Source organism: Poromitra crassiceps (genome assembly GCF_964638095.1).
Source record: "Poromitra crassiceps genome assembly, chromosome: 9".
NCBI lineage: Eukaryota > Metazoa > Chordata > Actinopteri > Beryciformes > Melamphaidae > Poromitra > Poromitra crassiceps.
Window position 1 is genome coordinate 9,417,206 of NC_139630.1, and position 23,007 is coordinate 9,440,212.

Genomic DNA, 23,007 nt, shown 5'->3' on the forward strand with positions numbered 1-23,007 from the left:
ACTGAAACGCCTTTTTACCAAACTCTGTACGAGCCTTTTTCACATTCAGTAAAAACAAGTTTTGTGAGCGTAAACGGTAATTGTGTACACAAATAAATTGGGAGTTGTTTCAATATCGCCATATAAGTATATAGTATTTATAATTATAAAATGGCTCTCTCAAATCAAGCAATCTGATTGGTTCACAGCCATTGTATAATTCCAGTAACCGAGTTCAATAACCCATGGCCATGGGTTATTGGTTGCCATGGCAACTCTCTTACTAAGAGAGTAATAATAAGGCATTACCTCAAATGACAACGTAGAAAAAAAAATGGCGGAGACAGCTGTCAGATCCTTGTGAATCGATCTTCGCTTATAACTTTACTAATACTTCGCAGAAAATGATGTTTTGTACAAGAATAGATGCGGGCTAATGTCTTCTTTGCAAAAGAAAGGCTGTTAACTCCGCATTTAACCCCGCATTTAACCCCGTAACGTTAGTTGGTGTCGGGCAAGCCCTGAGAATGCAACGCTGCGCTCGAGCTGCCTGGGTTTCCAGAAAGCTCTCAGCCAAGCGCCAGGATTGGCCAATGTCAACTTCAGTCTCCAGAACGATCCAATCAAATCACCCGCAGGTCTATCTTCTTGCTAGAGGTCCCGCCTTACAGTAGTGTTTCAACTGACTCTCAGAATACCATGCCAGTCGGACTTATAGTGTTATTATTATTATATTATTATACTTGGAACCCTTTTATAAAAGCAATATAGCACTCGAGCAGCGTGTGTTGTGGAATATATCCCCCTGCTCAGTTGTTATCCCACTCGGCCTGCGGCCTCGTGGGATAACAACTGATCAGGGGGATATATTCACCACAACACACTTGCTCTCGTGATATATTGCTTAAGTATAAGACTCTACGTAGAGTCAGGGATGGCCAAGCCACTTTCTGATGGCATGTTTGTTGTGGCGTCTGTAACTTTGTGCTGCCTTTCTTGGCCAGGTCCCTCTTGAAAAAGAGTCTTGATCTCAATGAGGCTAATCTGGATAAATAAATGTAAAATAAATAAGGAAAGATTCAGGCAATTGGGTTTGGTGCTCTGGTGCCGCTGTAGATGGGCTGACTTTGTTGCATTATTTGTCAGGACGATCGGCACAAAGAAAAGTGTGGCTGCGGTGGATCAGCGGGCGTACCAGTAAGTCACTGACCTGCCGGTGTTTGAGGTTGGCCTCTTTGTTCCTTTTTGTCACCGGGCTCCCATAAACCTGAATCTGGAGTAACTGCCATTTGCCGTTTCAGCCATTTGTCCATGTTTGCTGCTAGTCTCTTCATTTATTTAGCAGCGGTTCTCAACCTTTTTACACAAAGTACCACCTCAGAAATGACCACCATATGAAAGTATGAGGGAGCGGGGCCCCACACCCGTACCACAGGTTTGGAAAGCCATACATCCCCTGAATGCCCTAGGTCTCTAGTTTGTGGTTGTAAAGTTTCATGAGGCTGTGATTTTCCTAGAGGTCACAACAGCTCATTTTATACAGTGAGGTCAAGTTAAAAATGGTCTCACTACAATGAAACGGCTACTATGGGGACTAACATCACACATGAATACAATTGGGCCCATTGATGCCACAAAAGTCTCAGCTTTCCGGTTAATTTATGCAATTCCAAGACTGTTCAGGGACCAGAGTATGCAGAAATATTCAAAAGAATACGTGAAAATAACAAAGTGCATGTTTTTTTTTTTTCTCCCAAAAACTGCATGGGATTAGCATAAAGTGGGCATGTCTGGAAAGGGTCAAAGGACACCTTTAAAAATGGTGGTGCTAGTTGCTAGGAAGAGGGCTTTATTTAGCCCTCTTCCCAACAAGCTAGCATGGCAATGATGAGATGTCCCATTTACTTCCTGGTCATTTTGTTACTAACAAAAATGTAGATGTAGAAAGACCAGGGATACTTCAAATACTTCCCATTGCACCAAAATTACAAATTCCAGACAATAAAATCCCATCTTGCTTTAATACAAATCGATAAAGTAGCCTACATATTCTTTATTGGAATAAAGAAGACACCAGTGTACAGCATGCACGGTTGAAAAATCTGTATTTATTAATGATTTACAAAAGGCTAAACATGAAACCATTTAAATGATTCAGTTCAATTTGAAACCTAAAAAGGAGTTGTGGTGGGGGGAGGGGGCGTGTCTGTAGTGTGTTTACAGGGGGGAGGGGGCGTGTCTGTAGTGTGTTTACAGGTGGTTAGAACAGCATGAGGTTTTGTTTGAATGGAGGCTCCTGAAAGAACCGAGATTCACACACAGGATGGAGTCACTCAAAACAAACTGAAGAAAATCACATTTCACCAAGTGGATTCCTTTTCTACATCGGCGCAGTGGCGGGCAGGCGGGGGGATATGCTTAATATTTCTATAATCCAAAGACACCTCTGGATCTCCACCACTGCTTTGATGTAAAAAACAAATCCATCCGTCTCTAGTGTTAATAAAATACAGATTGCCATAGTACAAGAAGTTCCAAATGTAGTTTGCCGATACACATTTAGTATTAAAAACAAAATTTGTGCAAGTATGTTTTTTTTCCACAAGGTTTTGAAATAAATATCTGTAATGCAAACTAAATTGGATTTTTTTATTTTTTTTTATTGTGAAAACCAACACTGAAGTGACAAAGTGTTCCTTTTTCGGCCTTAAATGTAGTGTACAGTGGGTCAAATTAATTTCACACAACTCCGCAAAAAAAAGCTGACTATTCAATTCAAACGAAAGAAAGATTCCATAATAAAAGAGTTAATTGGGGGGTAAGAAACATTTAAAATACTTGTTAACGCCATAGACAGTGAGGACCAGAGGGAAGACAGTCCAGCATTTTGGCAGAGCTTCCGACTTTGCTCCACTGAGAATGTAGGGAAAAAATGCCCCTGTTGGACCCTTTTTTGTCACCAAATGCTTTATCACATTAGTTCTGCATTGTTTGTTTGTTTGTTTGTTTGCCAGGCGGGGTTTGTTCTACAGTAGTAAAGAGTGAGACCCAGATATTTACAGTAATGCTGTGCACTTAAAAAGATCCATCTCTGGATTTAAAAGACGCTCCGCTGGAGAATCTTCCCAAGTTTAATACGAAAAAAGAAAAGAAAAGCGCCAGCGACAAAAAATTAAATAAAATAAAAATATAAAATAAAAATAAAAACCCCACGCTTGCTTGCTACGGAATGAAATAACAGTGTTTTCACTCACTGAGAATTTTATTTAAAAACAAAAAACTAACAAAAAAAGATTGGTCTGGAGCTCAACCTTGGGCATTGAAGTCGACGAGAGGAAATGAAAAGTGTGATGCTGAAAAAAACTGAGCATAAAATAACACCATAAAATAGTTCGCATTTCAAGCTATTTAAAAAAACAAAAATGTAAAATGCGCAAAAAACTTCTTCCCCATCCCTAACCCAAGAACCATTGTACAAAGAAAAATATATCCCCCTTCGTCATTGTGTGATTCTCAAATTTTCAGATCTCACTAGATATAATTAAAACAATTCTTTTTACAGTGCTTTACCATTATAGATCTTTGATAGATAAAGAGGGGGGGGGGGGTTTGAAGCAGTTATGTGTCTCCTATTGCAACGATACATCTACTGTACGTTACGTGAATGATCCAGTTATTCAATGAGAGGAAAAATAACACAAATGGAGGGAAAACAGCACAACAACGGAGGAGAGGTTCACCAGTGGGGGTGAGCGCCGGCTCTCTCGGGGGAGGGGGGGTGTAGAAGGCCTCAGGTCTACTGCTTGGTGTTAAGGTTCGGGGGGGTTGGTGTTGGGGGGGTAGTGTTAAGGTTTGGGGGGATGGTGTTGGGGGTAGTGTTAAGGTTTGGGGGGATGGTGTTGGGGGGGTAGTGTTAAGGTTTGGGGGGATGGTGTTGGGGGGGTAGTGTTAAGGTTGGGGGGGTGGCGTTGAGGTTGGTTGGGGTGTAGAAGGCCTCAGGTCTACTTGGTGTTGAGCTCATTCTCCAGCTCCATGAGTTTGCGCGAGGCCTTGACCTTGTTGGAGACCTCCTTCCCCTGAGAGAAGAGACGCTGGCGCTCCTTGAAGGTCAGACTCTCTGGAGCTCCGCCGGGGTTCGAGTTCTCCTGCTCCTGACTGTGGCGCACACACACACACACGCACACGCGCACACACACACTTTGTTGAGCTGATTGTGTCCGTGTGTGCATGTGAGCAGAATTTCGCCTATGCCGTTTTACGTGCGATCGGGCTGAAACTTTCAGGAGGTGTAAAGAGCACACGCGGAGCCAGATTTTTAAATTAGGGTTAGATTAATTGCCCTAAGGCTGATTGGCCTAAGGTTGAGGCTATAGTTCAGTGATGATGTCACTGATTACATCAGGCCATTCAGCAGCCGAGCTGCATATGCGAGGGCCAGCTCGGCGAGCTGCAGGGCGGGCGAGGCCTCATAGCGGCCGAGCTAACAAGGCCGCGCAGCGGGGAAGCCTAGGAATGGAGCATGATGCCTAGTAACATGCACAAACACCATGAAGCCCATGGCACAGTGGTGTGGCCCACATCCCCCCAGCCACTTCCCCTACGCACCCCTCGAACCCCGACTCTCTACCAACTTCCTATCTCTAGCTATGGCCACTTTTCCCTAGCCCCACCCCCTTCCCTCACCACGCCCCCTCCCACCACACACACCCCCCTCGAATCCTGACTCTATGACCTTACTATCCCTAGCCCCACCCCTTTCCTGACCACATCCCCTGGTAGTCAGAACGCGGAAGTCCCGGACTTCATGGTTCTTCACTGTTTCTGCCTATGGGATTTTTGAATTGGTTTTTGGCGCGATGCTGCAAATAAGGTCTCTGGGCAACGCTGGCTTAATCAAACGCGAACCAGTGTTCAGCCGGATAATCTTCACACATGAGGACCACTTTCATGAGTTTTGAAGCGTAAATGCGAGCCCTAGAAGTAAAAAGCTTGTGCTAAGCTAATCCAGAACTACACACAGTGTCGCATAGGCTTCCACGTCACGTCACGTCATGGCTCAACCTGGAGTGTTGTTGATGTGTGCGCTGCTGTGCACTGATTACCCCGGGCTGAACCAGGTGAGGGAAAGAGAAGTTCCATGTTCGTCCTTTGAAGTGATGACGTTATTGACGTATAATATCCCCGTCGACTCAACAGTGTAGTCTCATTTAGCCGTTTGCTAGCTAGCCGCCCTTTTAACGGCACGTAAAAGCTTAAAAAATCATAAAAGTGGTCCTCGTGTGAAGATTATCCTGCTGAACACTGGTTCGCGTTTGAATAAGCTTGCGTTAACCACAGACCTTATTTGATGCATCGCGCCAAAAACCCATTCAAAAATCCCATATGCGAAAAAAGTGAAGAACCGAGAGTGTTAGCGTTGATGTTTTCTGGACTCATTCCTGCGGCTCTCTATCCCGACTGACTCTAGGACCTACCTATCCCTAGCTACAGCCCCTTTTCCCTAGCCCTGCCCTCCTCGACCCACCAGTCACTCCCCCTACCCACCCCTCGAATCCCGACTCTACGACCTTGTTATCCCTAGGTACAGACCCTATTCTCTAGCACTGCCCCCTTCCTTACTACGGCCCCTCCATATCCCCCTACCCACCCCTTGAATCCCGACTCTCTAGGACCTACCTATCCCTAACTACGGCCCCTTTTCCCTAGCCCTCCCCCTTCTTCGACCCACATCCCCCTACCCACTCTCTAGCCACTCCCCCTACCCACTCTCTAGCCACTCCCCCTACCCGCCCCTTGACTCCCGACTCTCTACAACCGTCCTATCCATAGCTACGGCCCCTTTTCCCTAGCGCTGCCCCCTTTCCTTTGCCTCACCACGCCCCCTCCCATCACCCACATCCCTCTAGCCACTCCCCATACCGACGGCTCGAATCCTGACTTTCTAGGACCTACCCTATCATATGCATGGGTCGATTTCCGGTTTTACCGGTTCGGTTCGGTGTACGAGCCCAAACCGGTTTGATTACGTGCAAACCGTTTTTTTTTTTTTTTTAATACACATTTTTTGCCAATCCATTCTGATTGCACTATTTTTCGTATTAGCCTCTTCTCAAGTTGCACTAGTAGGCAAAAGTCTTATTTTGTTTATTATGTTGATGTTTGAAGAAAAGTTCAGCTGAATAGTTATGAGAAATAAAAACAGTGTTGTTACAGTTAAATGGTTCTGCTTATTTTTATTCAGTGTTAGTTCTGGTTGGCATACCAGCTTAGAGGTGCATTATCGCCACCAACTGCAGTCGCATTACAGTCATTTATGGGCTACAATACAAAAAAAAATGTAAAATTTGATATCCCGGTTTGATACCGTTTTTTGGGGGAATATCGAACCGGTTTCAAAATGTTCAAACCGACCCATGCCTAAAATCACCAGGGACGAAACCCAGCATGTGGTGATGTCTATGGGTTCCACACTTCAGGCTGTCATTGACTGCAAAGGATTTGCAACCAAGTATTAAACGTGACAATTTGATTCATGATTATGTTACATTTGTCTAATTACTTTTGGTCCCTTAAAATGTAAGGTAATTCCTACACCGTTCACCTGATTTGGATCTAAATATTAATATATAATATTTAATATAAATACCCTCAAATTAAAGCTGAAAGTGTGCACTTAAAGCCCAATTTGATCATCTCATTCTAAGTCCATTGCGGTGGTGTACAGAGAACAAAGTGATGAAGATTGTGTCTATGTCCAAATACATATGGACCTGACTGTATCCCTATCAGCCTTCCAAAACCTAAAGGGTAAAGAGTGTTTAAAGGACAGAAGAAGAGAGCCTCACCTTTTTGTCCACTTGTCTCGCGGGTCCTTGTAGACTTCTCCTGATCCTACAACTCCTGCTGTGTTTCCAGTGTACGAGTTAAATCCTGTCCACGGTGGAGTCACAGCAGACAGACAGAGAGACGGGCAGGAGGACATCAGTCAGTATGGTTCATACACAGCTTGCACTTGGTGAAACATCTCATCTAATTAGAAGCTGCTGGGTGCTGCTGTCAGGATCCTGCTTCTACAGCTCTGGACGGTGGCTCTCTGGGCCCATCTTAGTTTGAAGTCTACGAGCAGTGTTGTAGTCAAGTCGCTATATCTCGAGTCTCAAGTCCCCAGTGTTCGAGACCAAATCCAAGTCACCTAAGAAGAGTCTTAGTCGAGTCCCCATTACTCGAGTCCGAGACCGCCTAGTGAACATGAGCGTCAATCAGCATGTAGGTGGATCACACGTGTCTGTTCTTGCACAACATTGAATAATGTCACAGTATTAATATATCAATATAGTATTATTGGACCTAATTACAAAAAACGAGAGGGGGGAAGAACTGTCTTTTATCAAATAACAAGTCCGAGTGCTCCAACTTCAGAGTCCGAATGCATGGATGTCCAAGTCCAAGTCATCAGGGCTTAAGTCCAAGTCATCAGGGCTTAAGTCCAAGTCATCAGGGCTTAAGTCCAAGTCATCAGGGCTTAAGTCCAAGTCATCAGGGCTTAAGACCAAGTCGAGTCATGAGTCCTGAAAATGAGTCAAAGACTCGGACCCGAGGCCGACTCGACTACAACACTGTCTACTAGAAATGAATTGCAGCTATGTGCATCTTCAGCTGCACAGAAACCTAGGTGAACCTAAAACCAGCCTAACACAGTATCCAATGTGCAGAGACGCTGGTTACCAGAACCCAGCAGCTTCTCCAGTCTACATCACTAGAGTTCCCACAGACCAGCCCAAGCAGGAGGAAGGGAGCGAGTGCTGGAGAAGCATTAGGCAGAGAGAAACGGGTTTGGTTAAACGACAGCGGCAAGCCGAGAGAGAGAGAGCATTAAAAAGCTGTTAGAAAGAAAGAGGCGTTCCTAAGCAGCAGAGTGGTCTGTGGAGGTGTGGGCGGCTCCGAGGCCGTGGTCAGACATGCCTGCTTCCACTGCTAATGATCTGGAGCCCATTTGGTCCTGAAGCGTCTACTTGCTTTTATAGTCTTTGTTCAGTTGTTGTGGAATAATAAATATGAACTTGTTACAATGGAATAATAAATATGAACTCGGTGGCTAAAGTGTGGAGCCTGTGTGTGTGTGTGTGTGTGTGTGTGTGTGTGTGTGTGTGTGTGTGTGTGTGTGTGTGTGTGTGTGTGTGTGTGTGTGGAGCCTGTGTGAGGAAAACCCTGCACAGATGAAAGAAAACCACCACAGGGCTCCGATCCAAGCCAGTAGGACTTAGGATGAAGAGGGTGACCTCGACCTCGGACCCCAAAACCAGACATTACTCAGTTGGCTCACGTGTCCCTGTGTCTTTCCTGAGCCGCGACCCAACCACAGCAAAAAAGCCAGGGTTTTGACCAGACACAGAAAGAACTTGGCTGGACCAAGATAGCGGTCACGATCCTAAACCCTCGACACATGGCTGGCGTTCCTCAAAACACCAACGAGAGTCCAGGCGCATGTTGTGGTCTGATGTTTGTCTTGCGTTCTGGATGGGAGGGAAAGGGCTCGGCACAGGTCAGACACAGCGACGGCGTGTGAGGAGCACAGACGGACTTGATGGAGCTGGCAGCATCACAGGTTCCTTCTTTTTTTTTTGGTTTTTACAGTGTAGTTTGGGACGGGCCCAAGCTGGCTCCCACTTCAGCCCCAAAACCACATCAACACAAAGTGGCTGAGAACAAAGTGACCACAAGAGGAACAACCCTCCTTCAAGGCCAGTAACATTCTTCTATGAAGCCAATGGACATGTCAAATTATACTTCTGGCACTGCGATTGGAAATTCTTCAAATTCACCAAGACGTTGTCCAATGGGGCAAAGGTTGAGAATATTGTTTGTTTTACTCTGGTTCAGATACTCTTGGAGGCCAATCCATCTCATTGTTGTTTTTTGCACCAATACAGTTTTTTTTTTTTTTTTTTTGGGCAACACTTGTTTTTCTTGTGCTCTTATTCCGATTCAAGCGAATAATCTCTCCGTTTCAAGAAGTTGCCACATTTCAGTCAGATTTGACTTAAGTTTTAGTAGACAGGTTTTTTGAGAAGGTTCTTGGAGCTGCCAGCTGACCCAATCATGTGCATTGAATCACTTGGTGGTTTCTATGTCAGGAAGCCAGAGACTCAGGTGCCGCTTGGTCACCTGAACCACCACAATGCCCTGTGGGAATTGTAGGAGGTTAGTGAAGCTGCAGCATTAAGGACGACATCATCGCAGCTACAGCAGACAGACAGACAGGCAGACAGACAGAGAGGAGACAGACAGAGAGAGAGAGAGACAGACAGAGAGACAGAGGTCGAACATAGTCTGACAGGAGAGATGAAGAGCAGCCAACCAAGCACATCAATGGGGGGATGAGGAAAGGCAGAGTAAGTAACAGAGAGAGCAACAGACAGGTAGACAGACGGGGTGGATAACAGACAGGTAGACAGACGGGGTGGATAACAGACAGGTAGACATTAGACAGACAGGGTGGATACCAGACAGGTAGACAGACACAAATAAGCAGCAGAAACAAAGGAAGACAGCAGCCTGGTGGAAGCTGAGCACAGGCAGTAAAAAGCAATAGACATCAAGCCGGTTACTGGGGGGTGAGCTGCTGGCAGCCACAGTGCAGTGTGGTGTGTCTATGGTGGGGGTGTGCGTGTGGGGGTGGGGGTGTGTTGGGGTGTGTGTGTGTTCATGCAGCTGTTTCAGATTTTTTTTTTTTTTTTTTAAGGGAGGTGGGGTGGGTGGGGCAGGTGGTGAGAGGTTAGTGGGCGCTGATTTCCCGAATTTTGAGTGAGGAATGCAACACAATGTTTCCTATGAGGTCCATATGGTGTTTGATATTTCATATGCAGCAGCTGTTCCCTGGACCTCAGGAACATGCCAGACTGTTATCAGACTGCGGTGCATCTGTGGCTCTTGTTTGTCTGTGGCTGTTCAAAGTCAAAAGCAATAAAAAAAAATTGCCCCTGAATTTTAGGATCCAATTCAGGACAGGGAGCCTTGCTGACGCTTGACTGGACTTAATTTAAATGAGCTTAACACTAGAAAGGCCAACGGATTGGTGGATCTTTCTCAAGGATTGATGCAATTATGCTTTTGAAAATCGACCAACACTGGTTTGTACAGAGTGGGTCTAGACAAAACAACAGATTGACATTTCTGAAAGTAGAGATATTTGAACTGTAAAATTCAAGACAGCCGTCAACTGAGCGCAGCAGCTTGGCCTCTCTGGTGTTAACTGTGCAGAACACGGAGGTCTTTTCAAGATACCCATCTTGACACAAACATTTGAGATGGATAAACCGAGCCGCTCTGTCCCACACATGCTCTGCATTAAGCCGCTACGTTTGACTTGATAATAAACATGGAAGGTCTGTTGAGTTGAAACCATGTGATGTCCTCACCACTGGCTTTACAAGTCAGTATGACCTGAGCACTGCTGGCTTTACAAGTCAGTATGACCTGAGCACTGCTGGGAAAGCTTTGGCTGCAACTATGAAGTCCCCAATAGGACTGACCGGCGTACTTCCGGGTGCCACTGCAGCAGTTAACTAGTATGAAATCAAGCTGAAAAGCTGTGCCAAACAAACGTTAATATCTCAAAAACTATACATTGCATCGCTTATAGTTTGACTTTGTGAGTACCTGTAGCTCAAGGGTCTGATGTATATGTACCTAGTGTTGGAGTTGTGCGAACTATCAGTTTTAAAATGTGTGAATTTAGTAAGAGGCACACTCAAGGCTGGCTCCATAGGGTACCATTATAAAGGTTAAAAAAAAGTCTAAAACTTAAACTGTGATTTCTCAAACAGTACAAAAGACCAATTTAAGCTGAATTAAGGTGATCGCCCTAAAAGTGGTGACTCGTTTGAATGGTGTCTAGCTTAAAGTATGAAGGAGAAGTTAGAGTTCAACGAGGGCGTGGTTTCACCATGAGCTAGAATTAGATAGACATTTTCTGTGAAGCTCTCTGAGCTTGTGAATTAGGGCTATACAAATACACTTGACTTGACATGAGCTGCTGTTTAAAACCAACAGCAGTTGCACCCAGAAGTCTAGCCAATCTGTTTAGAAACATGCTGATAAGTCCTATAGGGTTCATTGTGACCTGAGCACTGCTTGTTGACTTTAGGCTTTTCAACAGCCACAGACACACCAGACGCCCCTCACTCAACACATTCGCTGCTGTGTGCATGTTCATATGTATGAATGAGAGCAGATCCCTTATTGGCCAAGTTGAGTGATTGATGGGTGTGTGAAGCCAATGGGGGTGTGTCTCCTTCCCTTAAAGCCAACACCGCTAAGCAGGGCCACGGACCGCCCCAAGCAGCAACCAACCAATCAAGACACATAGGCGAGGCGGCGAGCGACAACACCAACAGTACTATGATTGGCTCTGATGGCTGTCAATCTGCAGCAAAAAGGGGGCAGGTCGATTATCAATTGCTTTTACTGTCCGCTAGTGCTGATCGCAGTGATTGGAGGAAGATGAGGAGGACTAGTGCTGATCGCAGTGATTGGAGGAAGATGAGGAGGAAATTACTGGGGACAGGAGTTCCATAGAAAACAAACAGCTTAACACAAAAAAAACAAACGCAATCTGATTTGCTTGGGGAGAGAGAGTGACAATTTCAACACATAAAACAAAGACGACAAACCGATGGGTGACAGGAAGTTGATCTTTCCAAAGTCCCGCCCTTTTTCGCTCTGTGCTCCAATAGCAGTTGAGCAAGCTTGGTACCCAACAGCACCTCGGTCAACTTTCCCCTTTCCTGTTATACTAGATATCACTAAGGACACGTCCGTTCAAAGGTAACACTATTAAGTCATATTACATTGGTATCACAATCTTCACTGACACATTACATTGTGTATAGTCACATCTTCAGTTAGCTAATGTTAACAAAATGCTAGCTGACTAGCTAGCTAACGTATAGCTACATCAAGAGGAGCCTAATGTGAGATCACCGTCATCTTCCATTTCTGGCTAACGATAATTCATGTCATCTTAACACATTCACTGCCAGCCGTTTTTTTTTTACTGTAGGTAGCTTCTGCCAGAGGGTTTTTTTGAGGATTCTGCCTCATCTTTCAAGACCCGAGGATTCTTTTCTGCTAAGATTTTGTGAACACAAAATATCTCAAAAGAACTAATAGAATGTGTGCTTTCTCTGTCTAAAAGAGTTAGTTTGTAGAGTTAGTAGTTATGTAGGCATTAGCACTTGAATACAGCATGGTTTCAGCGTCTGAAAATTTAAGCTGAGATAAATAGCTTTTTGTGAAATTCGATACAACAGTCACTTTAACCATTCATTTTTGGCATCAATAAGACGTCAGACATCTAAACAATAGTTTTGAACAGTAATTTCCTCCATAACAGCAGGAAACACCCCTCTCCTTCAAACTCCTCCCTCCGTGTGTGTTCTTCTTGGCTGCAGCGGGCGTGTCACAAGCTCGTTTCTGCTGCTGCTGTAACCTCGCGTCACCAGGCTCACTGCTTTGCTGCTGCTCCTGTCTGCTGGCGGCCGCTGGGCAAGTCTGGATGGGCTCGCTCGTTTCTTGGGCTTTCTGTTGAGAGCTTTGATGAAGCTTTTGCGATTCTGGTCTTATTTATGCTGCGTGTTTCAAAGTGTGTTCCACCCGTAATCTATTATGCAAATTTGCAAAACCCCACCGCCAGCTCCCAAGCGTGAAAGCGAAAGCGTTTTCGCCAATCCATTTTCATGAGAATGGCTTCCTCACACTGCTTTTTGCTTGCCTTCCTCTAGTCTGGAGAGCACTGTCGCCACTTAGTGGGTCGGTGGAATGGGTTGTACACGTTCGGTGGCTCCAATATTTTTATAGGAGACGTGGGGGGCATTGATCCACGTCCCACCGTCAATTTTTTTTTTTTTTTTTTTTTGACGACTCAACTCGTCATTGGCAGTCAACCGTTGGATTTTTTTTGACGAGTCAACTCGCCATTGGCAGTGAACGTGTTAAAGATGTCAGCAACCAACCCATCTGCCCTTTTCCAAATCCCTTTAACGTTACCACAGAAATAAGGAGGGAGTTGGTGCTCTGACATTAGGGTAACTCTTGATGTACATAGCTAGACGTTAGCTAGTTAGCTAGCGTTTTGCTAACATGAGCTAAATTAAGATGTGAAGTAAACAATGTAATGTGTCCGTGAAGATTGTGATACCAATATGATCTGATAATATGATAACGTTAATTTTGGTGATATCTAGTATAACAGGAAAGGGGAAAGTTGACGAGGTTCTGGCGGTAGAGTGAAAAGGGGCGGGGCTTAGGAAAGGTCAATAGAATTACAACTCAGTTGGCAACTACAGAACAAAAAAAGGTGAATTTGGAGAAACAGAAAAAAGAGGGAAAAGTAGAGGAGGTAAATAGAAGGGCAGAACACGTCTCTAGTGAAAAACAATGTAAAAAGAAACACAAAAGAGCACTAAAACCACGAAGGAGTGACTAGTAAATGAATAGATGAGTGAATGAGAGGGAGCTATGAAGGCTGTAGAGGGCGCTGTGGCGAGCCTGACTCCTCTCTCCTCTCTCTGTTTCTACCTTTATAGCCTCCTGGGGGGATGGAGCTGGGTTTGGCGGGAGGGGGGGGGGCTGTACTGTTGGAGTTGTTGAATGGCGGCTGGAACGAGCTAGACAGGAAGTAGCCGTCAGAAAGAGGGCGGGGCTTGCGCGCGGTGGGTGGCGGCAGGGGTTTGCTGCTGCTGCTGCAGTGATTGGCGGAGGACGGGAGGTCGCCGTACGACTTCCGGGTGGCGGACAGCTTGGCCTGACCTGATTGGCCGCCACCGCTCCCTGCTCTGGTGGGCTCCTCCCCTTCCTCCTCGTCTTCCTCCTCCTCGCCCGTGTAGGAGACAAACTTGGCGGTGTAGAGCGTGTCGGGGGAGGCCACCTGGGTTTTGAGGTAGGACGTGTTTCTCTGTGGGGGGGGCGGGGGGGTGTTAGTGGGGTTGGTGGGCGGGGCAGGGGGGTGGTACTCCCGGGGGAGGGGGGGCCGGTACAGACCAGCCGGCTCGTCCGGCGTCAGCAGCTTTCTCTCCGCCTCCTCGTGCTGCCGGCGCCGCTCCGCCTCCAGGCGGGTGTAGTACTCCTCCTCCTGTCTCCTCTAGGGGAGGGACAACCTGTTAGTAAGCTCAGCTCCCATTGGCTCTCGCCTCAGTAAGGGACACCCTCATTTGCTATCAGCTAGGGACACAAGCAAGGGACCCCAACTGTCGGCAAGCTCCACCATCACTGCTCCTACTTGTACGTTAGAAAAGGAGCAGTCTGCCTGGACACACGGAGGGCTTGTTGAACTGGCCCACGTTCTCTACCAGTCGCATGTCATACTGGTAACAAAGACCTGTTCTACCTGGTCCACCCTGTCTGAAAGAAACAGTCTACCTGGTCCACCCTGTCTGAAAGAAACAGTCTACCTGGTCCACCCTGTCTGAAAGAAACAGTCTACCTGGTCCACCCTCTCTGAAAGAAACAGTTCTACCTGGTCCAACATCTCTACTAGTCTGACAGGGCACTCGCCCAAAGACTTGCTCCAACATGTCTACCAGTCTGATAGAATACTGGTACAAAGTCCTAGGCTGCGTTCAAATTGTCTTTTTATTTCTTTTTCTTTTTGAGTGAAATAGCTAAGTGTCAGCCATGATAACAGCTGTTCAAATTCTCTAAATGCTAAGGCAAGGTGCTGACTTAGCTCCTTTAGCATAGGATACACTGGCCCAACATTGACGAAAGGAAAGTAGATAATGCTGTTCTGTAGTAGTGGCCTACAATGGACTGCTTGCGAACTCTGGTGGGCGACAATCACAGGTGCAGCCCCAGGTAGACAATCACAGGTGCAGCCCCAGGTAGACAATCACAGGTGCAGCCCCAGGTAGCTCACAAGGCATCATGGGACATGTTATAATGTGGTCATTGTGCTGGCCTAGTTAATCAGTCCTTCTCTCCAAGCTGAGGGCAACTCCACATGGCTATGCATGCTAGTTAGCATACGCTTGTTAGCTAGCCCATGTCTTCATGCAGTGTTGTATGCTAGTGGATGAGGGAATATTATTTTCTTCTTTATCCCCATTAGCTTCCACAAAGTGGTCGCTAGTCTTCCTGGCGTCCACACAATCAATAAAAACACATTTAAAATCACATCATATAAACAAGAAAATGCCATATAAGAGCATCAATGAAATGACTCTACGCATAAAACAAAAATGACATAACCTAACCTATAATGAAACAAGAGCTAAATTGTCACAAACACACAACGCTGAAAAACAAACAAACAAACAAAAGGTACAATCTAAAACAACACAACAGCTATTATAGATTCAAGAATCTTAGTTTGAGTGACTTTTTGAAGGAATATCTGTTTTTGATCTGTCTGACGTTGGTCAGGAGCAACAGAACCTCTATAAACAGTTCTCATCATAAAATGTGTTGGTGGACTGGGTACTAACAAGATGACCAGTACTCACTTGACGCGTCCTATAACTGTCAATCAATTATTTTACCCTGACATAACCATGACAGAAACCAGTATACTACTTTTTCATGCTGAAAATCTGGCGTTTTTTTCTTTCCAAATTACAGATGGCATGAATAACAAAAGACTAGATTTAGCCTCCACAGGATAATTGTTTATGCATCTTACACACATTAGAACGAAAAGAACAATGAAGAACTCATCTATAAATGGTCCATGCTGTGCTGGACCCAGCAGAGATCCACATGTCTCTTCACTCCTGCGTCGGCTACATTGGTGAGCGTGATCTGAACACCTTCTGATCATGTCTGGGTCACCGATGTAGCAGCATGAAGACATGGGCTAGCTAACAAGCGTATGCTAACTAGCATGCACAGCGTGGAGTTGCCCTCAGCGTGGAGAGAAGAACTGATGAACTGGACCAGCACACGAGGTTTATAATCCCTCCCTGTGTCCCATAATGCCTTGCGAGCTACCTGAGGCTGCACCTGTAGTTGTCGTCCACCAGAGTTCACCAGCAGTCATTGTAGGTCACTACAGTTCCACGGTTCCTTGTGGCAGCAAGGCGATGCACCGTTCGGCTTGTTCACGAAAACTGACAAAAACAAACAACATGACGGAGCACAGATGGAATTTACCGTTGCTTCTTAAATCTGACTTGTTAATGTGCTTAAATGTTTTGAACTTTCAACAATATGTTAAACTCGTAGGCAGTTAACGGGGGTTTTAAAAGCAAGTGGAGTGGTTTAGCCGGTTAGCTTAGCGTCAGCTAGCTATTGTAGTTTCACCCACTGACCTAAATAATATGGACAAAGCTATCCCTATTCCATTCCTTTTGCTCTCCCATTTGGAGTTGATTTGTTGGCCATCGCCATCTTGATGTTTCGTCAGCAGAGTGGGAGGGAATGGGTTGAGTCCTTCCGCACCTCACGTGAGATGGGAGTTTCCCAGAGCCGTCTGCTATTGGTCCGTGATCGGCAAGCTGCGCGATCACTGGACAGGCGATCTGTCAATCACCCCCTTTTCTATCATCTATTTTACGCCAAACGGGCGAGTTATATAAAAAATGACCCCCCTACAGTTGTTTAAAAAATCAAAAGGTGAAATTAGCTATATAGACCAAAACCGTGTTTTGCCCCCGACTGGAAAGATGTTGAATCCTGTTATAAAGTCGGGCATTTTAACATGGGGGGAATGCCTACTGCCCCCGATGCCTAGTGGCCATTTGAGGAACTACAGCTTTTCAATTCACTTCCGCGTCATCAGAGGGAACCTGGGGGGGTGGCAGGACCCATGTCAATAACAAGATCCACCGTCTCATAATTACGTAGCCTAGTGTAAGTGCAGTTAGATTATCATAATTATGTAGCCTAGTGTAAGTGCAGTTAGATTATATTAGTCTTTTCCTAAGTCCTTCCAATTTCTCCTTCACATCTTTCCATGACCTCATGATGTTTCCATCAAGGTGAAGGAAACATTAGGAATAGGAGTTAGGACATAATTTGTTTGACAATTGGAACGCAGCCCTGGTCTAACTGGTCCTCCATGTCTACCAGTCTGATAGGATACTGGTACAAAGACCTGGACTGGGCCACGCTGTCTACCAACCTGTTAGGACACTGGCACAAACTGGTCCTACCTGAACTGGACACTCTAACTGGTGCACCCAGTCTACCAGCATCTCCCCTTTCCCTCAACACTGGGTGTATGCATGTGTGCACGCTGTGTGTCCTGTCCATATGCGCCTAGGTCTCCATGACTAGGTCTCCATGATATGTACGTGTGTACTTTACAAGTTGTGCGTATGTGCCTAGGTCTCCATGACATGTACGTGTGTACTTTACGAGTTGTGTGTATGTGCCTAGGTCTCCATGACATGTACGCGTGTACTTTACGAGTTGTGCGTATGTGCCTAGGTCTCCATGATATGTACGTGTGTACTTTACGAGTTGTGCGTATGTGCCTAGGTCTCCATGATATGTACGTGTGTACTTTACGAGTTGTGCGTATGTGCCTTGGTCTCCATGACATGTACGTGTGTACTTGACGAGTTGTGCGTATGTGCCTAGGTCTCCATGACATGTACGTGTGTACTTTACGAGTTGTGCGTATGTGCCTAGGTCTCCATGATATGTACGTGTGTACTTTACGAGTTGTGCGTATGTGCCTTGGTCTCCATGACATGTACGTGTGTACTTTACGAGTTGTGCGTATGTGCCTAGGTCTCCATGACATGTACGTGTGTACTTTACGAGTTGTGCGTATGTGCCTAGGTCTCCATGACATGTACGTGTGTACTTTACGAGTTGTGCGTATGTGCCTTGGTCTCCATGACATGTACGTGTGTACTTTACGAGTTGTGCGTATGTGCCTTGGTCTCCATGACATGTACGTGTGTACTTTACGAGCTGTGCGTGTGTGCCTTGGTCTCCACGACATGTACGTGTGTACTTTACGAGTTGTGCGTATGTGCCTAGGTCTCCATGACATGTACGTGTGTACTTTACGAGTTGTGCGTATGTGCCTTGGTCTCCATGACATGTACGTGTGTACTTTACGAGTTGTGCGTATGTGCCTTGGTCTCCATGACATGTACGTGTGTACTTTACGAGTTGTGCGTATGTGCCTTGGTCTCCACGACATGTACGTGTGTACTTTACGAGTTGTGCGTATGTGCCTTGGTCTCCATGACATGTACGTTTGTACTTTACGAGTTGTGCGTATGTTTTTGATTCCAGCCCACCCAGTCCCAGTGGCTGAGCTCTGTCTACACTGCCAGGACATGTTATATGAGCTGCATATCCTGTACATGAAGCTCGCCTGGTGGAATGCGTTTGGTTGTCTGGGTTTGGAGACCAGCCACTTGGCCCCAGTCAAATGTTCCTTGATGTCGGTGCTTATGTCAGATCGTCTTCCCACTTTTGGTCCGTTTTGTTTGGGTAGGTCTGTTTTGTTTGGGTAGGTCTGTTTCGTTTGGGTAGGTCTGTTTTGGGCTGGATGCAGTCACCATCTCGTCCTGCCCTCTCCCCTGACTAGCTCTGTGGATAGCCTGTGTCTGCACCCAAGCTGCCTGTGTTCAATCACTTGGAATCTGGCCAGAAGTGGGTGGGGTTAGTGGGTGTGTGGGTGTTTGAATATGGAGGGAAGGTATACATTGCCTGCGTGTGTGTGTGTGTGTGTGTGTGTGTGTGTGTGTGTGTGTGTGTGTGTGTGTGTGTGTGGTTTTGGGAGAGGTGGGAGGGTGGGCGGCATTCCTAAATATAGTTTCTGAAGCGATGGCAGATGGAATGGTATATAAAAAAAAAGTAAAAAACAATAAAATCATAACTGCTTTCCAACAAACCTGAGATGTGTCAAATAAAAATAAATGACCTGACTCAAACTGACAACAACAACAACAACAACAACAACCACCAACGACAGCACAATGGGAGTCCCATGCTTACAGGTGGGTGGGGGCACATAACATGACAGCAATACATTTCACATAGGGTGGGGAGGGGAGGGGCACAGGATGAGGACGTGCAATTGGACATCTTTACAATAAACATTACAGCATCAGAATAATAATAGTCATCACCATCATCCTTAAAACATGGCATCCTTCTCGTCCCTAAAGACATAGTATGGAAGTTTTTAAGGAAAGTCCTGTTGCCACCACATAATGTATACTTTGGTCAATCAAGCGATTCAGCTATATTTAGAATCAGGAGGGACTATATTTAGAATCAGGAGGGACTATATTTAGAATCAGGAGATTCAGCTATATTTAGAATCAGGAGGGACTATATTTAGAATCAGGAGATTCAGCTATATTTAGAATCAGGAGGGACTATATTTAGAATCAGGAGATTCAGCTATATTTAGAATCAGGAGGGACTATATTTAGAATCAGGAGATTCAGCTATATTTAGAATCAGGAGGGACTATATTTAGAATCAGGAGATTCAGCTATATTTAGAATCAGGAGAGACCATATAACCTTTCACTCAGAGAACAAATAAAACGGATATGAAAAATAAATCACCGTTCTTTGGTCGAACTGAAATGTTACACGGTCTCCTGAGTCCTGATTCTAAATATAGCTGAGAGGTTGAATGCTTAAAAACTCACAAACTGCATCTTTAGGTGGCGCCATTCAAATAACCTCCAACTCCTCCCTAACAGGGCTTTTAAACAACCAGTGGTCTGACAGCAACGATGGCTTCACAGAACAAACGCACCAGCATGATGTTACCATGGTGAAATAAACAGAGAGGACACAGTGGTAAAACCCTGGGTTAGGTTTGATTTGAAACAGAGGGTGGGGTGGACAGTACACCAGCTCAGACCACTGGACATTTAAAAAAAACCTAAGTACAAAAACACGTAGTACATTTGAGCACTTATATTTCTATATTATCACATGATTAGAACTGATATTGTTCTAAGATGGTGCTGAGTCCAAATAAAGTCAGTAGCCTGGACAAAGAAAACAAACGCATTATAGCACAGATTCTAGCGTTAGACCCATATGAACTCCTCAAAAAAAAAAGTTTGGAAATGTTATTTAGGTCGATTATTTCTCCCCTTTAATAATACCAATTGGTATTGTATTTTATATCGTTGGAAAGCCTGATTAGTCACCTTTACAACGGGGTACAACCTGTAAAGCTCGTGCATTCGTGGAATGAGCAACACAGCTAAACGTGTGGGTAGCGCCCCCAAACAATGTGCCAAAATCTCCTGCAATATTCTTCTGTTGGTATTCACTCTTGTTTTGAGTTGCTTGGTGGATTGGATGATTGCTCTGTCACACAGTCATAAGGAAAACACAACACATATTGGCCATTTTATTCATTTGACAGTGTCAGGGATCTCAGTAGCGTGTGGAAGATCCATACGCAGCCACAACAGCTTGGCACCGCAAATTAGGTGCCAATCAGGTGCCAGTCACACACCTGTGACTGGCACACACCTGCCAGCACTCAAAACGAAGCTCGAAACAAGAGTGAATACCAACAGAAGAATATTGCAGGAGATTTTGGCACATTTTTTGGGGGGCGCTACCCACATGTTTAGCTGTGTTGCTCATTCCACGAATGCACGATCCTTAAAAGTTGTATCTCGTTGTAAAGGTGACTAATCAGGCTTTCCAACGAAATAAAATACAATACCAATTTGTATTACTAAAGGGGAGAAATAATCGACCGAAATAACGTTTCCAAACTTTTTTTGGGGAGTTTATTTGGTTGATTGACATTTTATATAAAACATGAATATAATCCAGAATAGGGCATGGCAATATATTGATATGATATCATATGGTGATATGACACTACTGTAGATATGGTCTTAGATGTTGGATATGGTAATATGTCTTTTCCTGCTTTTAAACGCTGCATAACAGAAAAGTGATGTCGTTTTCTGAACTGACCAGACTGTTCTAGCTGTTCTATTATTTGCCTTTACTTAGTCATTACATCCATGATTATTCATATCAAACATCTAATTGTGCAAATATTTTGTGAAAGCGCCAATAGTCAGGGAAGGAAACCCTGTCTTTGTAGGCAGGGGCCGGTATGAGATTTCGACAGTGTGATAACCTTTGGGGGGGGAAATTCACAGTTTCACAGTACTGCGCACCTCTATAATGTGTTATTGTAAAATCAACTGCAGGTAATACACTGACTATCAATAAGTACCTCATAGAACCACATGTCTAAGGTATCACAAGACTGACTCAGAAATGGCAACAACATTATTATGAGCCTAAAAAAAGCTATCTGAGACAGGTATGAGACAGACCTTCTCGTCGGTCTCTCGTCTGGCTCTCTCCTCCTCTCTCCACCTCCTCTCCTCCTCCTGCTTGGCTCGCTCCTCCGCCTCCCGCTTGCGGATCTCCTCCAGCTGCTGCTTACGCCTCCGCTCCTCGTCCTGCAACTGATCACACACACACACACACACACACACACACACACAGAACAACATGCCGAACGCCACGCAGAGACAGGCATACATTAGTATATTAACAGTAGCGCTGTAGAGTACCGCAAGAATGAGTCCGGAAGACCTGGATGTTAGCGCTTCCTGGATGTTAGCGCTTCCTGGATGTTAGCGCTTCCTGGATGTTAGCGCTTCCGGGTCCCTCGTCGGGAAGCCAATAGGATTTTTGTCTGGGGATTTTGGTTAAATGCCTGAGAGGTCGGTGGTTAACCAAAGTAGATGAAACGGTGAACTTTGCAGAAAGCTGGTCTTCACAAATAAGGATCACTTTGATGCTTTATGAAGCGTAAATGTGATTTTTTTTTTTAAACCCCAATTTTCAGAAAACGCTTCAAAAACCATAAAAGTGATTCTGATTCTGTGAAGATGATGTTGCTGAACATAAAGTTTGTCGTTTCATAAACTTTTGTAACCACAGACCTTATTTCAAGCATTTAAACTAAATCCCTATCCGAAAATCCCATTGACTCCTCGACGAGGGAACCAGGAAGTGCCTCAACTTGTGGGTTGGCCTACAAAAATATGTCATCCCTGCGGTACTCTTTGTTCCTCTTTAGCACGAACCCATATGATGCAAAACCACTGTGTTCAACTGATTGGACACCAACAAGTATTGATATGTTGGCTAAGGTGAGGTAGGTTGGATTTGTCTCACAGGACTGCTCATGAGGGGAGGAGTGCTTGCACGCAGCACAGGCCGACACACCGCTGACCATGCAGATGGGACACAAACAGCATGCAAGAAGAGCAACCGGGCGGGGCGAGAAGAGCACAGCACTCTTTCAGCTACTTAGGGTGCGCTTGATTGCATTTAAAGGGATACGCCAACATTTTGGGCGTTTAGGCCATTTGTCATGTTGTCTATAAAAAAAACTAGAATGTAACATGGTTTTATTTTCAATCTGCGGGCCCTGCTGAGAGCGCTACAGCCATCGCTGCTACTTAGCTAGCGCTGCAATGCTAGTGACCGGTACAGCCGCTCAGTCGGCAACAGCGCCACAAGCACTCACATGTTTCATGTACTTGTGTACTTAACTGAAATAATATTAATTCCATAGTTACGTGAAACATCATTTTCATAATAAATCCACACACCGAGAACTAAACAAAGAGTAACCGAACTAACAAGAGTATACCCAAAGTGACTTCCTCGTTTGCCGTGTGGCACATGCGCTGTGTGCAGTCATCAGTACAGCGCATGCGCACTGCACACAGCGTTTCACGTAACTATGGATCATTATATTATTTGATCGCGTGGTAAGTATACGAGTCACCCCATGTACATGTGAGTGCTTGTGGCGCTGTTGCAATGTGTATTTTGGGTGACTGAAAGGCTGTACCGCTCACTAGCATTGTAGCGCTAGCTAAGCAGGGCACGCAGATTGAAGATAAAACCATGTACATTCTAGTTTTGATATAGACAACATGACAAATGGCCTAAACTCCCAAACTGTTGGCGTATTAACGTGTATCAAAAGTGCGATCATCATAAGGTAATGGCCCCACTGAGCAGGAGAGGAAAGCTAAATCAAGCA

At 45.2% G+C, this 23,007-nt stretch overlaps 1 protein-coding gene across 5 annotated transcripts in view; it reads right to left on the reverse strand.

The window, feature by feature from the left end:
• Positions 1–2,073: 2,073 nt before the first annotated feature.
• afdna (afadin, adherens junction formation factor a) overlaps positions 2,074–23,007 on the reverse strand; it is a gene marked incomplete at its 5' end in the record, with an annotated part of 255,668 nt that continues 234,734 nt past the window's right edge. For 3 of the 5 annotated variants that reach the window (XM_083643598.1, XM_083643599.1, XM_083643597.1), the window contains 4 exons: positions 2,074–4,134; positions 6,825–6,909; positions 13,558–14,119; positions 21,275–21,409. In XM_083643598.1, coding sequence (XP_083499724.1) covers positions 3,981–4,134; positions 6,825–6,909; positions 13,558–14,119; positions 21,275–21,409 — 936 coding nt within the window. In that variant the 3' untranslated portion in view covers positions 2,074–3,980. The remainder of the gene's footprint in view (positions 4,135–6,824; positions 6,910–13,557; positions 14,120–21,274; positions 21,410–23,007) is intronic. The other 2 variants (XM_083643601.1, XM_083643600.1) reach the window with 2 other exon arrangements.